Source organism: Ctenopharyngodon idella, chromosome 9 (genome assembly GCF_019924925.1).
Source record: "Ctenopharyngodon idella isolate HZGC_01 chromosome 9, HZGC01, whole genome shotgun sequence".
Lineage (NCBI taxonomy): Eukaryota > Metazoa > Chordata > Actinopteri > Cypriniformes > Xenocyprididae > Ctenopharyngodon > Ctenopharyngodon idella.
The window spans coordinates 3,074,789-3,093,895 of record NC_067228.1 but is presented as its reverse complement, the minus strand read 5'-3'; the positions used below and the strand labels follow the sequence as shown (position 1 = coordinate 3,093,895).

Below are 19,107 nucleotides of genomic sequence, written 5' to 3'. Positions count from 1 at the left end.
AGAGCATATCACTTCAGCTGAAAATCTGACTAATCAGACTAATCAATCTAGAGCCAGAGAAACACAACATCATGAAAATACTGATCCCTTCACTGTCTATCCTGAGCTGTGACGTCACAGACAACAGACATATATGAGTCTATTTCACAACTGTAACAGCCTTTAAAGAGAAAAAAGAAAAACATTGCACTGATAATATATGTATATCTATGTATACACTGTATAAGGGATAATCCATGATTTTAATGATGACATGATGTTTGCAGCACAATATTTGACTGGACACACACACACACACACACACACACACAGGTTTGTTTTGCTATCAAAGTGAGTACATTCCATAGGCGTAATGGTTTTTATATAATGTACAAACTGTACATTCTATCCCCCTACACTACCCCTACTCCTAAACCTACCCATCACAGAAAACATTCTGCATTTTTACATTTTTAATAAAACATTGTTTAGTATGTAAAGCTATTTTAAATATGAGGACTCATGAAATGTCCTCATATTTCATGTTTACGTCGTAATACCAGTGTAATACCCATGTCATTATACAAATTTGTGTCCTAATAAATCACAAAAACATGCACACACGTATATGTGCGTGTGTGTGTGTGTGTGTGTGTTAGGGCTGTGCAATTAATCGCAATCGCGATTTGAGCACATGCAACTTCTAAATCGCATAAGACTGCAATTTTATTTATTAATTTATTTATATTTTAATTCAGAATATTTTGGAGTATTTTGGATTCAGGAGAGAGGATGTGTCAGAGAGCAAGGTAATTTGCAAGACCTGTGAGATTATTGCAACGAAACGGGGCAATACAACAAACCTGTTCCAGCACTTAAAACAGCGCCATAAAAACTGTATGATCAATGCATGTCGACAAAGTCCATCGAAACTAACAAAAGCACACCTCAAAGCCAGCCTGAACTGACTGAACAAGTATCCGCTGTTCAAGCATTTGCAAGCATCACGCCTTATGAGAAAGGATCAAAACGGCACAAAGAAATTACCGACGCGATCACCTAACATATATGCAAAGACATGGTGCCTGCGTACATCGTCAGTAAAGACGGCTTCCAAAGACTAATACAAACACTCGACTAAAGATGCCATTTCTGTTTATCAAGCTGTTAATACTGTTATTTAATTGTGAAATGTTTGTTATGCACTTCTTGTGCACTGAATACATTTAAAATGTAGCATATTTGAAAAAGCAAAAACAATAGCCAAAATCGCAAATAAAATCGCAATTGCAATATTCATTAAAAAAAAAAAAAAAAAAAAAAAAAAAAAATCGCAATATGATTATTTTGTCCATATTCCACAGCCCTAGTGTGTGTGTATAAGACAGAAATCTCTCAGATTTCATTAAAAATTTCTACAGTCTTATGGGTTTGGAGCTGATGACAGAATGTTCTTTTTTGAGTGAACTATTCCTTTAACAGAGCTAATGAAAATATTTACATTTATCCAAATTGACTTACATTGCATTTGTAACCCCACCTGTTTGAACCGCCCACTCTAAGCAGGATTCGAACCCAGGTCCCCTGGCATTGCAGTCGGGCACTCTAACAGTCGCTAGAGCACCTCTTGAGTTCAGGGGAGTGAGGTTTACATGCACAGCTCTTAAGGCCTTTGCACACTGAGTCCGAAATTTCCGTATGCATTTTTTCGTATTCGAGATCCTAAAAATTCGTCATGCACAGAGACCTTGCACACTGAGTCCGGTGTGTATTAATGAATCCGATGCAAAAAAATTCGCAAAATAATACAAAATAAAGTCTTCGAGCAGTGAGCATGATTTTGTTGTCCTCTCTCTTCTTAAAAAGACAAAAAGAAAGAGGAAATATTGGGTACATCCAATCCTGAGATTGTGTAGAGAGGAAGGAGAGTTCCACCTCATCAAGGAGCTGCGTGATCATCCCGAGCGTTTCAAAGTTTACTTCAGGATGTCAGTGCCTCAGATTGATGCTTTGCTAGCGATACTGGCACACTCTATCTTTATATTCTGTCTCTTTCCGCACTTTGTTTGTCATACGGCTTTGTGCTGTAGACGACGTGGATTAACTTGTCAGATGGCATTGGGGATTTTGGCATTCGCGTACGGTGGCTCTGAATTGTCAAAACGTCTCTCAAAATGCATGGCACGGATGTGAAAAACGCAGAAAATGGAACCTGATCCTAATTTTTTTATGATGGACGAAAGTTTCGGAGGCAGTGTGTAAACGTGATTGACACAGCGTGAGGTTGTATTTATTTTTTAATGTGCGAACATTTCAGATGCGAATTTCAGACTCAGTGTGAAAAGGCCTTTACTAGCCTACGTCTGTTACACATTCAAGGTTTACATTTTGGGCCCTATTTTAACGATCTAAGCACATGGTCTAAAGCGCACGGCGCAAGTGCACTTAAGGGCATGTCCGAATCCACTTTTGCTGGTTTAATGATGGGAAAAATGGTCAGCGCACCAGGCACATGGTCTAAAAGGGTTGTACACATTCTCTTAATGAGTCATGGGTGTGTTTTGGGCATAACGTGCAATAAGCCAATCAGAGTCTCATCTCCCATTCCCTTTAAAAGCCAGTTGCGCTCGCGCCATGACGGATTCGCTATTTACATGGCGGAATTTGCAAGCGTCTCGCCTGGCGCTGCATTGCGCCGAGTGTATGATAGGGCCCTTTATGTTCATGGGAATGTTCATGCTATAGGGCTGTAGCTAACGATTATTTTGGTAATCGAGTAATCATTCGATTATTCTAACAATTCCTCGAGTAATCGTGCCAAGTGTAAATCCGACAGATCTATTCTCCTGACCGTGGCATAAACAAACATGGCACGCGCATATAGCTCAACTACTAACGCGATCATTGGTGCTTGCACAACAAAACACATTCACTTACACATATGGCTTAAAAATAAATATATAATAGCAATAACACAATAAAAAATTGATTCAAGTAAAGTATGAAAAACAAGTAATCGTATGGTTTTACTGATCAAAACTAATGTTTTTCATGTATTATAACAAATGCCTGCAGAGGGCGCCAGTGGACTGACGATTGTTTTTACACTCTAAACGCGATCTAATCCTTGTTTAATATTGGTTTACAACATTTATTTCAACTGTCCAATTAATCTTTAATATTTGGCCATTTCTTTACAACAGAAATGCTACAACCACTGTAATTTCTTAAACAAGAACATGTGGACTTAAACGAGGGCTTAAACTTATATTTTGAAATCGCGACGAGCAGTTAGCACAGTAAAAACATACTGTATGTATTCTCCTGTGTTTGCTAAGGTTTACAGATGACTTACCTTACAAATTTGATTAAATGACGCACACTGCGTTTCCAGATGAACATTAAAAGCAATCCAAACTCACAGCATATGCAGAGATGGAGTTTGAAACGCAGCACACGTGTCACACGTATTGTTTTGAATGGTAGAAAGTGCAACGCGCAATATGGCGGAATAAGTCCCGCCTTCTAAATGAGAGCCAATCGCCGATTGGTAAAGTCACCGCGTCACTGCAGCGGCCGTTAGAAGCTCCGGTTCCTATAGAAACAGTCAGACGCGCGCTTCCTATAGAGACGCGCAGTTAGGACTGCGCGTGAGCATTAGTTTGATCTAGCCTGAAAAAAATGCCTTTTTTTGTCATGATTCAAGCGTTCAGAAACAAAATTTATGAGACAGTTGTTGTCAGATTTCACTGGTGATTTCAAATATGAAATTTAATCGAAAGCTTGGCAAACAGTTCTGGAGAATTTGATGTTTCCCCATTCAAAGAGATAGGAGCTAGGCTTGCATGCCCGAGAGGCGTTTCAAAGATGGCCGCCGAGTGAAATGACTTGTCTTAAAGAGACTTCATGCATTCCCTGGGAATTGAACACATGACTTTGGCGTTACTGCTTATTTAAGGTAGGCTACAGGAATACTGGAAAAGGATTAACTTTAAAAAATGATTCCATGTGAATGTGTTACTTGTGAATGATTTTTACTCTACATAACAATGTCAAACTGATAAAAAATAAATAAATAAATAATAATAATAATAAAAAGCATAATTGCAAAAATGTATTTGCATGGCTGTCCCAGGTCTGGAAAACACGTTTTTAAAAATAACATACTATCCTGAACAAAAAGCAATACTCTGAAAACTATTTATCCTTCACCTTTTCCTGCCTTTGTCTGACATCAGTACAGGCGTTAGCTTGTGTAACACAGATTCAGAACAAATATAGAAGCAGATCAAAAGCTCTCAGACAACAAAAGAGATTCGATTTGAGTGTCGGTGTGATGCATTTCACTGATCTTTTGCTGCTGCGTAGCAGGATTTTCCTCTCTTAAAAATATGCCATCTACCAAAACAATACATAAATGAATAATTTTATGAAAACCCTTCCAAAAAAGGCCAATGCAGCTCATCTAATAATGCTGCATTTTAAGATCAGAGGAGAATGATTTAAAAACATGCTTTAATGCTGCGGTTTATGCGATATAAATCTCTGCTACGCAGCTAGATTACTGTAACTACGCATTGTGGCACCTCTGACGTTTCAAGGTCTTTTCTGAACCTGCACAAAAGAAGCAAATGAGCATGTGGTGAGCAGTGATCTTTGACACATGACAGATTTATAACATCTGTGACCTTTTGGTATCTAGACGCTACAGTGCTGTCTGAATGCATAAGCCGCATACTGAGAAAAACAACATGAGGAAGAAAATGCTGCACTAGGAGATCAAGCATACTGGGCTTTTTTTTTTTTTTTACATTTTGATGGCAGTGAATTGTCCTTCCCCAATCATGCATCTGTTTCTATCAGTATTCACAAATAATTTATGCTTACAGAATTTAGAACAGCATTCCAGGACAAATCAAAATATATTGGCAGTTTCTTTGTCAATCCAGTCCAATCCATCCATGTATGATCCAGTCCAGTATGTGACACGATTCTGGCATTATATCAACCATCAGAAAATATAAAGTGTATTAAACATTTCTACTTACCACACTTTGTCTTCCAGGAGAGGTGACCACCTGCAAAATACAAATATTTACAGATAAAATTCATGTCATTTGTTTTGACTCGCTAAAACTAATTACTAATTACTAAAATTAGCGCACAGCTTTCACACACATTTAGAACACCATCTCAACTGCTTCATAATAATGCCGGGCATCTCCATAAACTCATAGAAAATAACCAAAACAATCCAAGGTTCTTGTTTAGTACAGTGGCTAGATTAACAAATAAACAGACCTCACCAGAACAAAACATTTCATTACAGTTTAGTAGTGATGACTTTATGAATTTCTTTACTGAGAAAATCGAAAGCATCAGAAATACAACTGTAAATGTACAACCTTCGACAGCGTTTTATGATTCAGCTTCAATTACTGCCCATCAAGAACAGTTTCAGTGCTTTACAACTACAGGACAGGAAGAGCTAAATAAACGTATCATTGCGTCAAAACCAACAATATGTTTATTAGATCCAATACCCACTAAACTACTGAAAGAACTGTTACCTGTAGCAGAAGAGCCTCTTCTCAATATTATTAACTCGTCTTTATCTCTAGGCCATGTCCCAAGACCATTCAAGCTAGCAGTTATTAAGCCCCTCATTAAGAAACCACAATTAGATCCAAATGTATTGGCATATTACAGACCCTTTTCAAATCTTCCATTTATGTCTAAAATACTAAAATTTATGTCCAATTGTGCTCCTTCATCTATCTATGAAAAATTTCAGTCAGGATTCAGGTCTCATCATAGCACAGAAACTGCGCTCATTAAAATTACAAATGACTTACTTCTAGCTTCTGACCAAGGCTGTATCTCAATACTAGTGTTACTTGATCTCAGTGCTGCGTTCGACACTATAGATCATAAAATACTCCTAGATCAACTACAAAATTACACTGGTATTCAGGGACAGGCATTAAAGGAACACTCCACTTTTTTTGAAAATAGGCTCATTTTCCAGCTCCCCTAGAGTTAAACAGTTGAGTTTTACCGTTTTCGAATCCATTCAGCCGATCTCCGGGTCTGGCGGTACCACTTTTAGCATAGCTTAGCATAGTTCATTGCTAAGCTATGCTAGTTCAAACTCTTTGGTAATTTTTTAACGAGATGCTAACGGTCTAATCAGATTCAATGAACTATGCTAAGCTATGCTAAAAGTGGTACCGCCAGACCCGGAGATCGGCTGAATGGATTCGAAAACGGTAAAACTCAACTGTTTAACTCTAGGGGAGCTGGAAAACAAGCCTATTTTCAAAAAAAGTGGAGTGTTCCTTTAAGGTGGTTTAGGTCGTACCTATCAGACCGTCACAATTTTGTCTATTTAAACGGGGAAAAATCTAAGATTATGGAGTGCCGCAAGGATCTGTGTTAGGCCCTCTGCTATTTTCAATATACATGCTGCCACTTGGTGATATTATAAGAAAACATGGAATTAGTTTCCACTGCTATGCCGATGATACTCAGTTACATATTTCATCACAACCAGATGAAATCTCCAAATTATCCAATCTGACAGAGTGTGTTAAAGAAGTAAAACATTGGATGACTAGTAATTTTCTTCTATTAAATTCAGATAAGACTCAAGTATTACTTATTGGACCAAAAACCTGTACACAGAATCTCTCAGACTACAATCTGCATTTAGAAGGATGTACTGTTACTCCATCCTGGACAGTTAAAGACCTGGGTGTTATATTAGACAGCCACTTGTCCTTCAAAACTCATATTTCATATGTTACAAAAACAGCCTTCTTCCACCTCAGAAACATTGCTAAGCTACGGAACATGTTATCTGTTTCTGATACAGATAGGTTAGTTCATGCATTCATGACGTCTAGACTAGATTACTGTAATGCATTAATAGCTGGTTGTCCTGCTTCCTCAATAAACAAGCTACAATTAGTACAAAATGCAGCTGCTAGAGTTCTTACCAGGTCAAGAAAATATGATCAAATAACACCAATTTTATTATCTCTACACTGGTTACCTATTAAGTTCCGTATCGATTATAAAGTATTGCTACTGACCTACAAGGCTCTAAATGGTTTAGCTCCTGTGTACTTAACCGATCTTCTATCGCCCTACAATCCTTCACGCTCTTTAAGATCACAAAACTCTGGACTTCTGGTTGTACCTAGGATATCTAAGTCCACTAAAGGAGGGAGAGCGTTTTCACATTTGGCTCCTAAACTCTGGAATAGCCTTCCTGATAATGTTCGGGGCTCAGACTTGTTCACCCAGTTTAAATCTAGATTAAAGACGCATCTCTTTAGCAAAGCATTCACATAATGCATCTCATATCAGATCAATTGCACATGACTATCTTTGCTTAATGTTATGAACAGCAGCTACGCTAATTATTCTCCATTTGCTTTTCCAAATTACTCCAAATTACCAAATAAAAACAAAATAAGACATATTACTATAATTAAAAAATAAGAACACAGGGCCATGCTTCAAACATGCAGTGCATATATTTATTTAATTAAATTGCAGCTTTTCTGATTTGGTAATCACACTAAACCATATCACAATTTCGGTTTTATTTCGATTAACCCTACTATGTATCATTTTCGCCCCCTATAATTATTTTCATGAAACACACAGTAATGTGCTAGCCTGAGGGTTTGTTTTCAGGATATAACCCAATAAATTGTTGATCAACATTCAGTTAGAGTACACTTAAAACTATTGTGAATCTGACCGTTCTTGTCAACTGGTGCAAAGCGAACGGAGCTAAGTGGGTGTTTTCAGTTCATTCTCTAAGGGACATTAGTCACAGGCTGTGAATTGTGGAAATGACAGCAGAGCACAGCAAGTGGTGAAAGAGTCAAAAAGTTGCATAATGCTGAACTGTATGTAAATGAGAGGCAAACACTGCTGACATGATACAAAATAATGCATTTCATGCTTGTTGTTGTGCTCCTCAAACCATTCCTGAACCATTTTTGCTTTGTGGCATGGCACATTATCCTGCTGAAAGAGGCCACAGCCACCAGGGAATACCGCTTCCATGAAAGGGTGTACATGGTCTGCAACAATGCTTAGGTAGGAGGTCCGTGTCAAAGTAACATCCACATGGATGGCAGGACCCAAGGTTTCCCAGCAGAACATTGCCCAAAGCATCACACTGCCTCTGCCGGCTTGCCTTTTTCCCATAGTGCATCCTAGTGCCATGTGTTCCCCAGGTAAGCGATGCACCCGGCCATCCACGTGATGTAAAAGAAAACGTGATTCATCAGACCAGGCCACCTTCTTCCATTGCTCCGTGGTCCAGTTCTGATGCTCACGTGTCCACTGTTGTCTCTTTCGGCGGTGGACAGGGGTCAGCATGGGCACCCTGACTGGTCTACAGGCTATGCAGCTCCAAACGCAACAAACTGCGATGCGCTGTGTATTCTGACACCTTTCTATCAGAACCAGCATTAACTTCTTGAGCAATTTGAGCTACAGTAGCTCGTCTGTTGGATCGGACCACACGGGCCAGCCTTTCGCTCCCCACGTGCATCAATGAGCCTCGGCCGCCCATGACTCTGTCGCCGGTTCACCACTGTTCCTTCTTGGACCACTTTTGATAGATACTGACCACTGCAGACCAGGAACACCCCACAAGAGCTGCAGTTTTGGAGATGCTCTGACCCAGTCGTCTAGCCATCACAATTTGGCCCTTGTCAAACTCACTCAAATCCTTACGCTTGCCCATTTTTCCTGCTTCTAACACTTCAACTTTGAGCACAAAATGTTCACTTGCTTCCTAATATATCCCATCCACTAACAGGTGCTGTGATGAAGAGATAATCAGTGTTATTCACTTCACCTGTCAGTGCTTATAATGTTATGCCTGATCGGTGTGTGTGTATATATATATATATATATATATGTTAGCAAGGCAATTTTGTTCGGAATACATGAAATGCAGAAATAAACTATTATGTGAATCGTTTAGGGTTCATATAAACAGAACATCCAGAATCTGAAATCGGATTGGACTCATTCCGATTGACAACAATTAGTGCATGTAAACACACCTACTGTTGTGTTGTACCTTTACAGGCACTCAAGCTGCACATATCTGGCGTTTTGGACGGCAGTGAGTGGATTTCTTCTGGGTCTAATTTTACCCCAGAAAAGGTAGGATATTTTTAACAGACGAGGTACCAGGACATCTTGCCTTTCAAACACAATAATCCTGAATATCCAAAGAGCACCAATTAGTTTTAAAACAATCTCAGAAGCCTTCTGTACATGCTTAATCTCTGCTAAAGGCCATTACATGAGCATCTCTAGCGGATTATCCAAAAACAGAGGGAGAAGACTTAGGACATATTTTTATTCTACTACTGATCCATATCAGTACATTCACTGAATTCATATCGAGATTACAAGCTCTAGACTACAACAACAGATTAGTCCAAACAATACACATAATTGGCTCTCATCTATCGTCATCTTGGACGGACAATTTACCTGGTTCAGCGTGACATAATCACTATCAACAGATGTAAGTCTCTGTACAGCTCACTGTTTATTTTCCATTAAGCAATAATAAGCAGCTTTGACTCACGCTGAGCGGAAAATGTTTTTCAGTGTAATCTGAATAATAAAGCTTAGCTTTGTCTTAGCAGAGAGCTTTGAAAAAGCCATCATTATATTGTCCTGTGATACCAGACGACATCATGTGTGTCGAGTTTAGACATATCTACTTCAAAATGCAAGTTAAATTTTTAGTATAACCATTCAATAATACAATATTTCCTTACACCGTAAAAAGACACATCTACACATCTTTATTAATTTTTTTTTAACAAATATGACCTTTTAAATCATGAATATCATTACTCTAACGTATTATTTGAACTAAACTTGCCACGACAGAAAAAGGTCAAAATATATGATATTTTAAAGAAAGTTACTGACCTTAACACACAATTATGAGAGTCTACAGGGGTCCTTTTCCTGTTTTGCTTTTTTGTCACGTGACTTCAAAATGTGATCCTGCATAGCTAACACCACACTGACTTTGCAGACCAAAGTTTTAATATTAATAATATTATAAATTTATATAAAATACTACTATTAAAATTATATACATTTTAGGGGTGTAACGGTTCTCGGTAGCGCATACTCGTCTGAAGCGCGCACACGGAAACACATGTACAGCGCGCAAATATTGAGTTCTCTATTAAGTCTTGTGCTTGAAAGGACAAATTCACACAAAAATTTTGTCAACGTGCCCGTCATGGCGAGTATCCTATAAACATATTAAGTTATGTCTTAAGTCAACTTAAACACTCGAGAAAGAACACATATGTTTAATACCAGTGTAGTCTACTGGATTATGTCTTAAAGTGACAGCAGAGTTTTTAATGTTAATCAAACAACAAAAGACAAGGAAATCACTGACTGCTCTTAACTGAATAGCTTTTGTAACTTAATTAATAATTAATAATGATAATGAGTTAAAGTTAATGAGATAATATACTTTTTGTGGAGTTGTTTATTCAGATCTTGAGAGATTTAATGTATTTTATCTTCAGTTGATTTCATCTAAGGCTGTGGCTGGAAGTCATTTGTAGTTATTAAATTTCTCTTCAGTGATTCTGCTTGTTAACAGCAGGTGTTCATCACTAATGCTCAATCATAACTTAATTAATCACTTAATTATCTCATTAACTTTAACACTGCTTCAGTGTTACTTTAACATTATATAGAGAGGGACCATATGTAATCTGAGCAGAGTTGATTTAACTCTGGGGATTTTGCTGTGTAGCTACTTTATTCAATTTCCGTACCTGAAAACTACTGTAATCGTGACCCTAAAACCGTGATAAAACTGAACTGTGAGTAATTAGAACCGTTGCACCCATAATAAATCTATATAAAATAATATTACAAATGATATAACATTGTTTTACTGCTTTTCCCCCCCCAAATAAATAATTACACCAAACTACTTAACAGAATTTCAACCTTTCAGTGAGACCTTTTTTCTTTAATATAATCTCTGGACCATTACACCACCTAAAACCTTTGTTGAAGCGCCACAAAAAATATATAAAATATATTTTAAAAGTTAATTTTAATGCAACAACATGTCTTTAAAGCCCAGAACACACCAAGCCGACGGTCAGTTGTCGGGCAGTTTTTGTTTGTCTGCCCACTAAGTTTTCTCAGTGTGTTCCGCACCATCGGCTGAAGTTGGTCCTCGTTGGCTTTTTTTCGGCCGATTCGAATCGGCGTCAGAGCTCGTGGGTCATTCTGATTGGCTGTTCAGCTACTGCCACCTGCTGGTATGGAAAGGCATTTCTAGTTACGCAGGCGCAGAACGGAAGTGCTACTTGGCCGACGGGTGTTGAGCATCGGTTTGGTGTGTCAGGGCAACTTTGGACCCAGACGCTGCCGACGTGAGCCAACCCCGCAGTCTGCTTTCATCGCCACTAGTTCATCGGCGTCGGTTTGGTGTATTCTGGGCTTAAGGTGTAATCAAGTCATTGTCTGTATAAATAAATGGGTAACACTTTACAATAAGGTTCATTAGTTAAACATTAGTTTAAACATGAACTAACCATGAGCAATACATTTGTTACTGTATTTACTAATCTTTTTTAACATTAGTTAATGAAAATACAGTTGCTCACTGTTTGTTCATGTTAGTTCACAGGGCATTAACTAAACAAGATTTTAATAATGTATAAGTAAATGTTGAAATTAACATTAAAAAAGATTAATAAATGCTGTATAAGTGCAGTTCATTATCAGTTCATGTTAACTAATGTTAACTAATAAACCTTATTGTAAAGTGTTACCAATAAATGTTTTAATATATTTTTTGAACAAATTAATACAAAGTTGTCATGAAACTCTAGATGGTGCAGGCTGATAAGGGGTAGTTCACCCAAAAATGAAAATTGCCGGAAACTAGTTATTTTTTAAAAATAGTTTTAAATATGGATATTTTTCTTACAAAAACCCATTGCTTAGCTACAGAAGGCCTTTATTAACCCCCTGGAGCCATGTGGATTACTTTTATAATGGATAGATGCACTTTTTTAGACTTCAAAATGAGGAGCGCCATTCATACCATTATAAAGCTTGGAAGAGTCAGGATATTTTTTAATACAACTCCAATTGTGTTCGTCTGAAAGAAGATAGTCATATAAACTTAGGATGGCTTGAGGGTGAGTAAATCATGGAATAATTTTCATTTTTGGATGAACTATTTAACTCAGTCTGCTTGCAATCACATCATTCTCTATAGGGCACAGCTGATTAGTTCCTGCTGTATCAGCAGCCAATGAACTCGTTGATCAACCTTCAAATACTTGATCAGCTTTTGCTGTAGCATTTGCAGCGCACTTTCAGAAACCCTCCACCTTTCCCAGCTCCACCTGTATAGATCTACTACAGGTAATTCATGTATGCTGTTTTGTACAGCAGCAGCGTGTTGTGTACGTATTGGCAGTAGCAGGTCCCGTACTTTCTCTGCAGCAGCAGCAGCAATAACCAACAGCAGCAGCAGCAACATAGCAGATCTATTCCGCCAAACATATCAACATTGCCATATCCATTACCATGCCAAACACTCAGAGCTGTCATGATAGAAATAGACCTAGACAGAGAGAGCATCACATCACTGACCCTTAAATCATATGTGCTGAGAAAGTGACACAGCATCACACAAACAACTCTGATACCTCAGATATCCCTACTTAAACATGTGCTAAGGTGCTTTAAACCACAAACCCACTCAGAACGGTTTTAAGGGTCATTCAAAAGCTCCTTTTCTGCCAGCACTGGATGAATAATGAAAAGAAACGTTCTGAAGTGATTAGAGTTGCTTGCTTGAATGATTAAACGTACACTTTCTACATTTTACTTGTACAGCAGTACAAGTCTCCAGCACACTCAGCAGCTAAGGGTCACTGGGTTTGGTCTAAAGAGATTTTGAATCCAATGCTGCCTTTTTCCATCTCACTAACATCTTAAAGAGTTACAATAAGCCTTACTCTAAATCTTTAGCAATATAAAATAGCATATTAACATTAAACAGTTCATTGCAATCTTGCACTCTCCAGGCATAAGCTAATGGTCTGATTTTCTTCACATTTACATTGCATTATGTGATTTAAGCCCTTTAAATGATATTTTCTCAAATATATCTTCAGAAACTTATTCGGCTCTCTCAGTCACCAACCCCTTCCAGAAATGAACCACAGCCAAGCTTGGACCTGCCATTCGTCACGTCAAACAAAAATAGAGTCCACTGCAGCTGGACAAGTGCAAATGAGCTCTATGCTTGATAAAACTAGGCCTGTCAGAGACACTCCAGCCGGCATGAGGTACAGTACAGCTTTATGAGCAAAGATCTGGGCTGTTAATGTGAAGCTTGCTGGGTTTATCAACCCAGACACTCGAGAGGAATAATGTTTTGATGTTCTACATTTAACTATGCACATATGCTCCATTTATACCTGAGAAATATAGCTGCAAGCAGCAATTCAGGGGTAATCAATATCGGGGTTCAAGCGCTTTAAGGCCTTTATGCTCATGCGTAAAAAGGTATTATTTTTTATTTATCAAGCCTGTAACAATCTCGATCATAGATGGAAAGACCACTTACAGCCAATACAGGCAATTTATTAAGGAAATGGTTTTTACACCTTTTTAACAGTTATAGCCCCACCTATGGTCTGATGTCCATAAAAGTTTCCATGCTTCTTTAGAATTATGTGACACATGTGCACACCAATTTCAAGAAGTTCTATACAAATCAGGCAGGAAGAGGACCTCTTTGAGCCATTTCATGGGATTTGCCATAGAAATACATCATTTTTACACCTTTTTAGCAGTTATAGCCCCACCTATGGGCCGATCTCCATAAAGGTATGCATGCTTCTTTAGAATCATGTTCCGCATGTGCTCACCTAATGATGCGAAGTTCTGATTTTTTCATTTAGGAATGATAGGCTTTTGGTAGACTTGGCGACACCTATTTTCTAAATGACCCTGCTATAGCTATGCAAAGGTTTAAGTTCAACATTTTTTTTGATAACTATTGACCTAGAGAGTTCCGAGAATTGTGCCGCAATGGTTTTATCGAGTTTGAGCCAAAAACCTAGGACTAGATCGCCAAAGTTGGTTTTTGAAATAATCTCCTATATTTAACGAACGATTCGATGGACAGCAGCGGTCCTAGAGGCAAAGTTTCTCAGAATGAGGAATTCTACTATGTGGTATGAATGTCATGAGCGTGTGCAAAAAATCACACGATACACAATCCTTTATGCATGTGAAAAACGCAAGGTGCCCCCGGTGGCCGATTTCTTTCGAATTTCTCACAGGCTTCTAGGGCCGTGAGTCAGAGGCCCAGCGTGTTTTGTTTCCAGTCGGCCTCCGTTAACCTTGTCTGATAGCTTCTCAAAATTCATTGGCCGATAGCAGACATGTTTTTTGAGATATGTCAATGTCCTCATAGACAATCACGGCACCTTGGACAAAGACACTGCACAGTCAATCGGACTAACGGTGAAGTAGTTATAGCCATTTTCATGTTTTTTCATGTTATAGCACCATCAAGTGGCCAGTCGCCACATCCTTTTTCACGTGACCACACAATGAGCTCTTGCATAGGTGTGCCGAGTTTGGTGAAAATATCTCATTCCGTTCACAAGTTATAGCCATTTTAGTAATGTTTTGGCAGCCCTTAGGGACCGTGAATTGAAATTTCAACTTTTTTTGATAATTATTGACAGTCAGACTCAGAATCAGACTGGAGAATCTCGCTGCACTGGTTTGGTTCCGATTGGGCCAAAAACCTAGGACTACTTCGCAAAAGTAGGTTTTTCAAAAAATCCAAAAATACCCAAAAATTTCACCAGAACGACAATGGAATTTGTCCGTCTTGAGCCAAGGATTCCAACGAAATAAGACACTTGAGCCTATGCCTAACAGTTTAGGAGTTAAGTGATTTCATACTTTTGACTGCTGTAGCGCCCCCATCAGGCTGACTGGGGTAAGCCTTGGTGACATTGTAGGCGGTGTGAGTACTACAAGCTCTCAACGTCTCAAAGTCTCAATGTCTCAAAGTCTCAACGACTTACGGTTTGGTCTGCCTGATCACTTTTATGGGAGAATGCTGATCCTTGGAAATTTTAACAATTACAATAGGGTACAAAATACAAAACTCCTAATTAATCGGAGATCTCACAATCAACTGAAAGCCGTTTTAGATCGGTGGTCCTCAACTGGTGGATCTCTATATTAAATTAATATAAATATCAACGTTTGATCTTAAGAACATTTTGGGTCACCACTTGATGTCTGGAGCAAAACCAGTTGAGAATCATTACAAAACATCTGTTAAATGCCTTTATGACTTCATTACCCTTGAGCTGTTTTTATTTTATATGTAACAGAATGGTCAGAAAAACACTATACATCATGTGATACCTCACTGCCTGATCTATTGCCCCAGTGTCACAGATAATCTCCAGTCACAGTGGCTCTCATCTGATTTGTGAATTAAAATGACGCTGACAGCTGTCGAAACTGCTCTCTGAGAGGATCATTAGATCCTGGATTAAACACACACTATCATCTACTGCAATTTATATTGAGAAGACATGAAATCTAACATTAAGAGATGTGCAAGTTATAGATGGTTTACTAGTAATTGGATAAATGTCACTAAAAGTTTCACCTTAATTCAACATTTCAAATGAATCAACACTGAATTGAATCAAGCTGAATAATGACATTATTGTCTTATAGTTGTTTCACTGATAAAACTTTACACAGTTATTGAACTAAACTGAATCAACATTGAATTGACTCACGCTGAATAATGACATTATTGTCTTATAGTTGTTTCGTTGATGAACTTTACAGTTATTGAACTAAACTGAATCAACATTGAACTGAATAATGACATTATTGTCTTATAGAGCTGCTTATAGTGGTTTCATTAATGAACTTTACACGGTTATTGAACTAAACTGAATCAACATTGAACTGACTTGAGCTGAATAATGACATTATTGTCTTATAGTTGTTTCATTGATGAACTTTACAGTTATTGAACTAAACTGAATCAACATTGAACTGAATAATGACATTATTGTCTTATAGAGCTGCTTATAGCGGTTTCATTAACGAACTTTACATGGTTACTGAACTAAACTGAATCAACACTGAGCTGAATAATGACATTATTGCCTTATAGTTGTTTCGTTGATGAACTTTACAGTTATTGAACTAAACTGAATCAACATTGAGCTGAATAATGACATTATTGTCTTATAGAGCTGCTTATAGCGGTTTCATTAATGAACTTTACACGGTTATTGAACTAAACTGAATCAACATTGAACTGACTTGAGCTGAATAATAACATTATTGTCTTATATAGCTGTTTTGTTGATTAACTTTACAGTTATTGAACTAAACTGAATCAACATTGAACTGAATAATGACATTATTGTCTTATAGAGCTGCTTATAGCTGTTTAATTGATGAACTTTACACGGTTATTGAACTAAACTGAATCAACACTGAACCGAATTGAGCTGAATAATGACTCTATTGTCTGTTTAGAGCTTTACAGCAGAATATGAATTTGTCTTATATTTGATGTTTATTGCTGTGAAGCTGCTTTGAAACCATCTGTATTGTATAAAGCACTATAAAATAAAGATGACTGACTTATACCTCCTTTGTTCCACCCCAAAAGAAAGAATAAAGAAATAATATTTTGCTTAATTAATCCTATTTTGAGGAACATTAAAAACTGTATGGCATTATGATGATTTAACAGATTCTCATTACTGTAATACAGTAACAGTTCTACTGTATTACAAAGTTACTGCAATACAATGACTGAGTGTAATAAAAATGATTCAAATTAACAAATTAATGGCAGTACATCAAATACTACCATGATGTATAAATACATTACAGTTTAAATATTAGGCTAATTAATTTTTCATATCACATTATAATTAATTGTCATGAAAAAAAAATGCAATTAGACTTCATTTTCTTTATATATATATATATATATATATATATATATATATATATATATATAAATCTTATTTAAATCTTATTTATATAAAATCTTGATTTCTCACATGTGAGTTTGCTTAAGTTCACTCATGGTACAAATCAACTTTCTTATCAAGATCGTCATCCTCTCAAGACATCTTGAAGTTTAACATGTAAATACACACATTTATGTCACAGAACCTGTGGCGAACAGACCCTCGCGGGTTAATAAAATCCGTGCTGATCTGCAACATGCAATGCAGTAAAATGCAACAGTACCATGCGTGACGCCTTCGAACTGCAGATGCGCAAAACACTCACGAGCAACGAGCCATTCCGTCTATGTCAAGGTCTCGCACACATCCATTCAATCAGAACATACGATCCCTGATCGGACAGATGTAGTGCACTGCATTCGCTGCGTTATAACGGCTGAAGGAGCGTCTTACCGCGGGCAGCAGAGGCTCCATTTGTGCGCCTTGATCCTTCACGTCCATCTTCTGTACCTGTAGAACAGATCTAGTGCGTGTAGTGCGTACTGCGTGTCGCGTCGCCGATCAGCGGCAGATGATGTGCTCACATATTTAGTGCAGTGATATTACTACCGAGCTCACTCATAAGGGCGCATGTAGCTGCTGTGTGACGCAGTAGTGGAGCAGGACTTTCACTCCACAGGGGAGGGGGCATTATGTTATAGTGCCTAGTAAATGATCTGGACTGGGCCTTATGAGAGAGATTAGCGACGTTTTGAACAAATAACTAGGGAAAGTGGGGGAGACCACAGGACTGAGTGGGCACATTTGTCTATGTCCAGTTACACAAACACTTGTTTGAACACCTTAAAATTGCCTTAAAGGAATAGGCTGGTTCACCCAAAACTAAACATTTTGCCATCAGTCGTTTACTCAATTTTTTCTTCTGTGGAACACTTTTTTTATTATTATTTGGTAAAATGCCTCGTGTTTTTGTCTATATGAAAGCTTCAGAATTTTTTCTAAATATCTTTTGTGTTTCACAGAGGAAAGAAAGTCATACACGTTTGGAAAAAGATACGTGAGCAAATGATGACAGTTTTCATTAGAATATTTGGTTTGCATCTATAGTGTATTTTTATTTTGGTTAGTGGCCAGATGGTAACCCTTGTTCTGAGAAATGTCTCGTGAGAGTTACATGTGATGTTCATGCAAAGGTCAACTAGGCCTATATGAAGGTCAACAAAAATTAGCCTATTTAACGGCAAGATCCCATTTTCCTGTAATGGTGAAAATGTTCTTTCTTGATAGGTTTGTGCAACAGAAAGTGTCTCACTATAGAGTAAACTAGCCCATGTCTCCCCTATGTATATGATCTATATAAAAACAAGTTCTGTCATATTATTTACGTGGCTAATGCTTTCTTCATTACAATGACTCGATTTGCTTGGAAACAGTCATACAGTCATGATCAGCACAGTGGTTTTATATTAAGAGCCAAAAAAGGTTTGAATTTCATTGCATTAGATAGCAGATTATCAAAGCAAGTATCATCTGTGCTCAAATGCTGCACTTTTATGTATTATCCAAATGCTTTTTGGGCTACTGTATATTTGGGACTCACTTGTGCAATATTTTCCACATATTTTTCCAGTATTCTTATATTTAATAATAATGTATTGCATATAATTTAATAAAGTATATAATTATATTGTAGCATAATGTTTAATCATATCACGCTACAATGTAATAATATACTATGAAAAATAATAATGCAAGTGTCTATTGTTTTATCTATGCGACGCTGTCGCCATCTAGTGTTCGCAATTGTGTAATGCAGGTTTAAGGCTTTACAGCTGCTGATCTGATTAGTAGTAAGATATGCAGGCTTCTTCCTCGGACATCAGATTTTTGTAACAAATAATGAACTTTACGTTACTCTCATAATTCTATATTGGAACTCTAAAATAACGAATTTAAAATAGCTTTATTTACTAGGCAGCCTATCACTGAACCACAGGGAGGCAGCAAACTATCAAAAAGCATA

At 37.6% G+C, this 19,107-nt stretch overlaps 1 protein-coding gene across 1 annotated transcript in view; it reads right to left on the bottom strand.

Moving 5' to 3' along the window:
- slc4a10b (solute carrier family 4 member 10b) overlaps positions 1-17,745 on the bottom strand; it is a 79,918-nt gene extending 62,173 nt beyond the window's left edge. Inside the window, 2 exon segments of the mRNA XM_051906082.1 lie at positions 5,028-5,057; positions 17,538-17,745. Of these exon segments, the coding sequence (XP_051762042.1) occupies positions 5,028-5,057; positions 17,538-17,585 (78 nt within the window). The 5' untranslated portion in view covers positions 17,586-17,745.
- Positions 17,746-19,107: the final 1,362 nt, after the last annotated feature.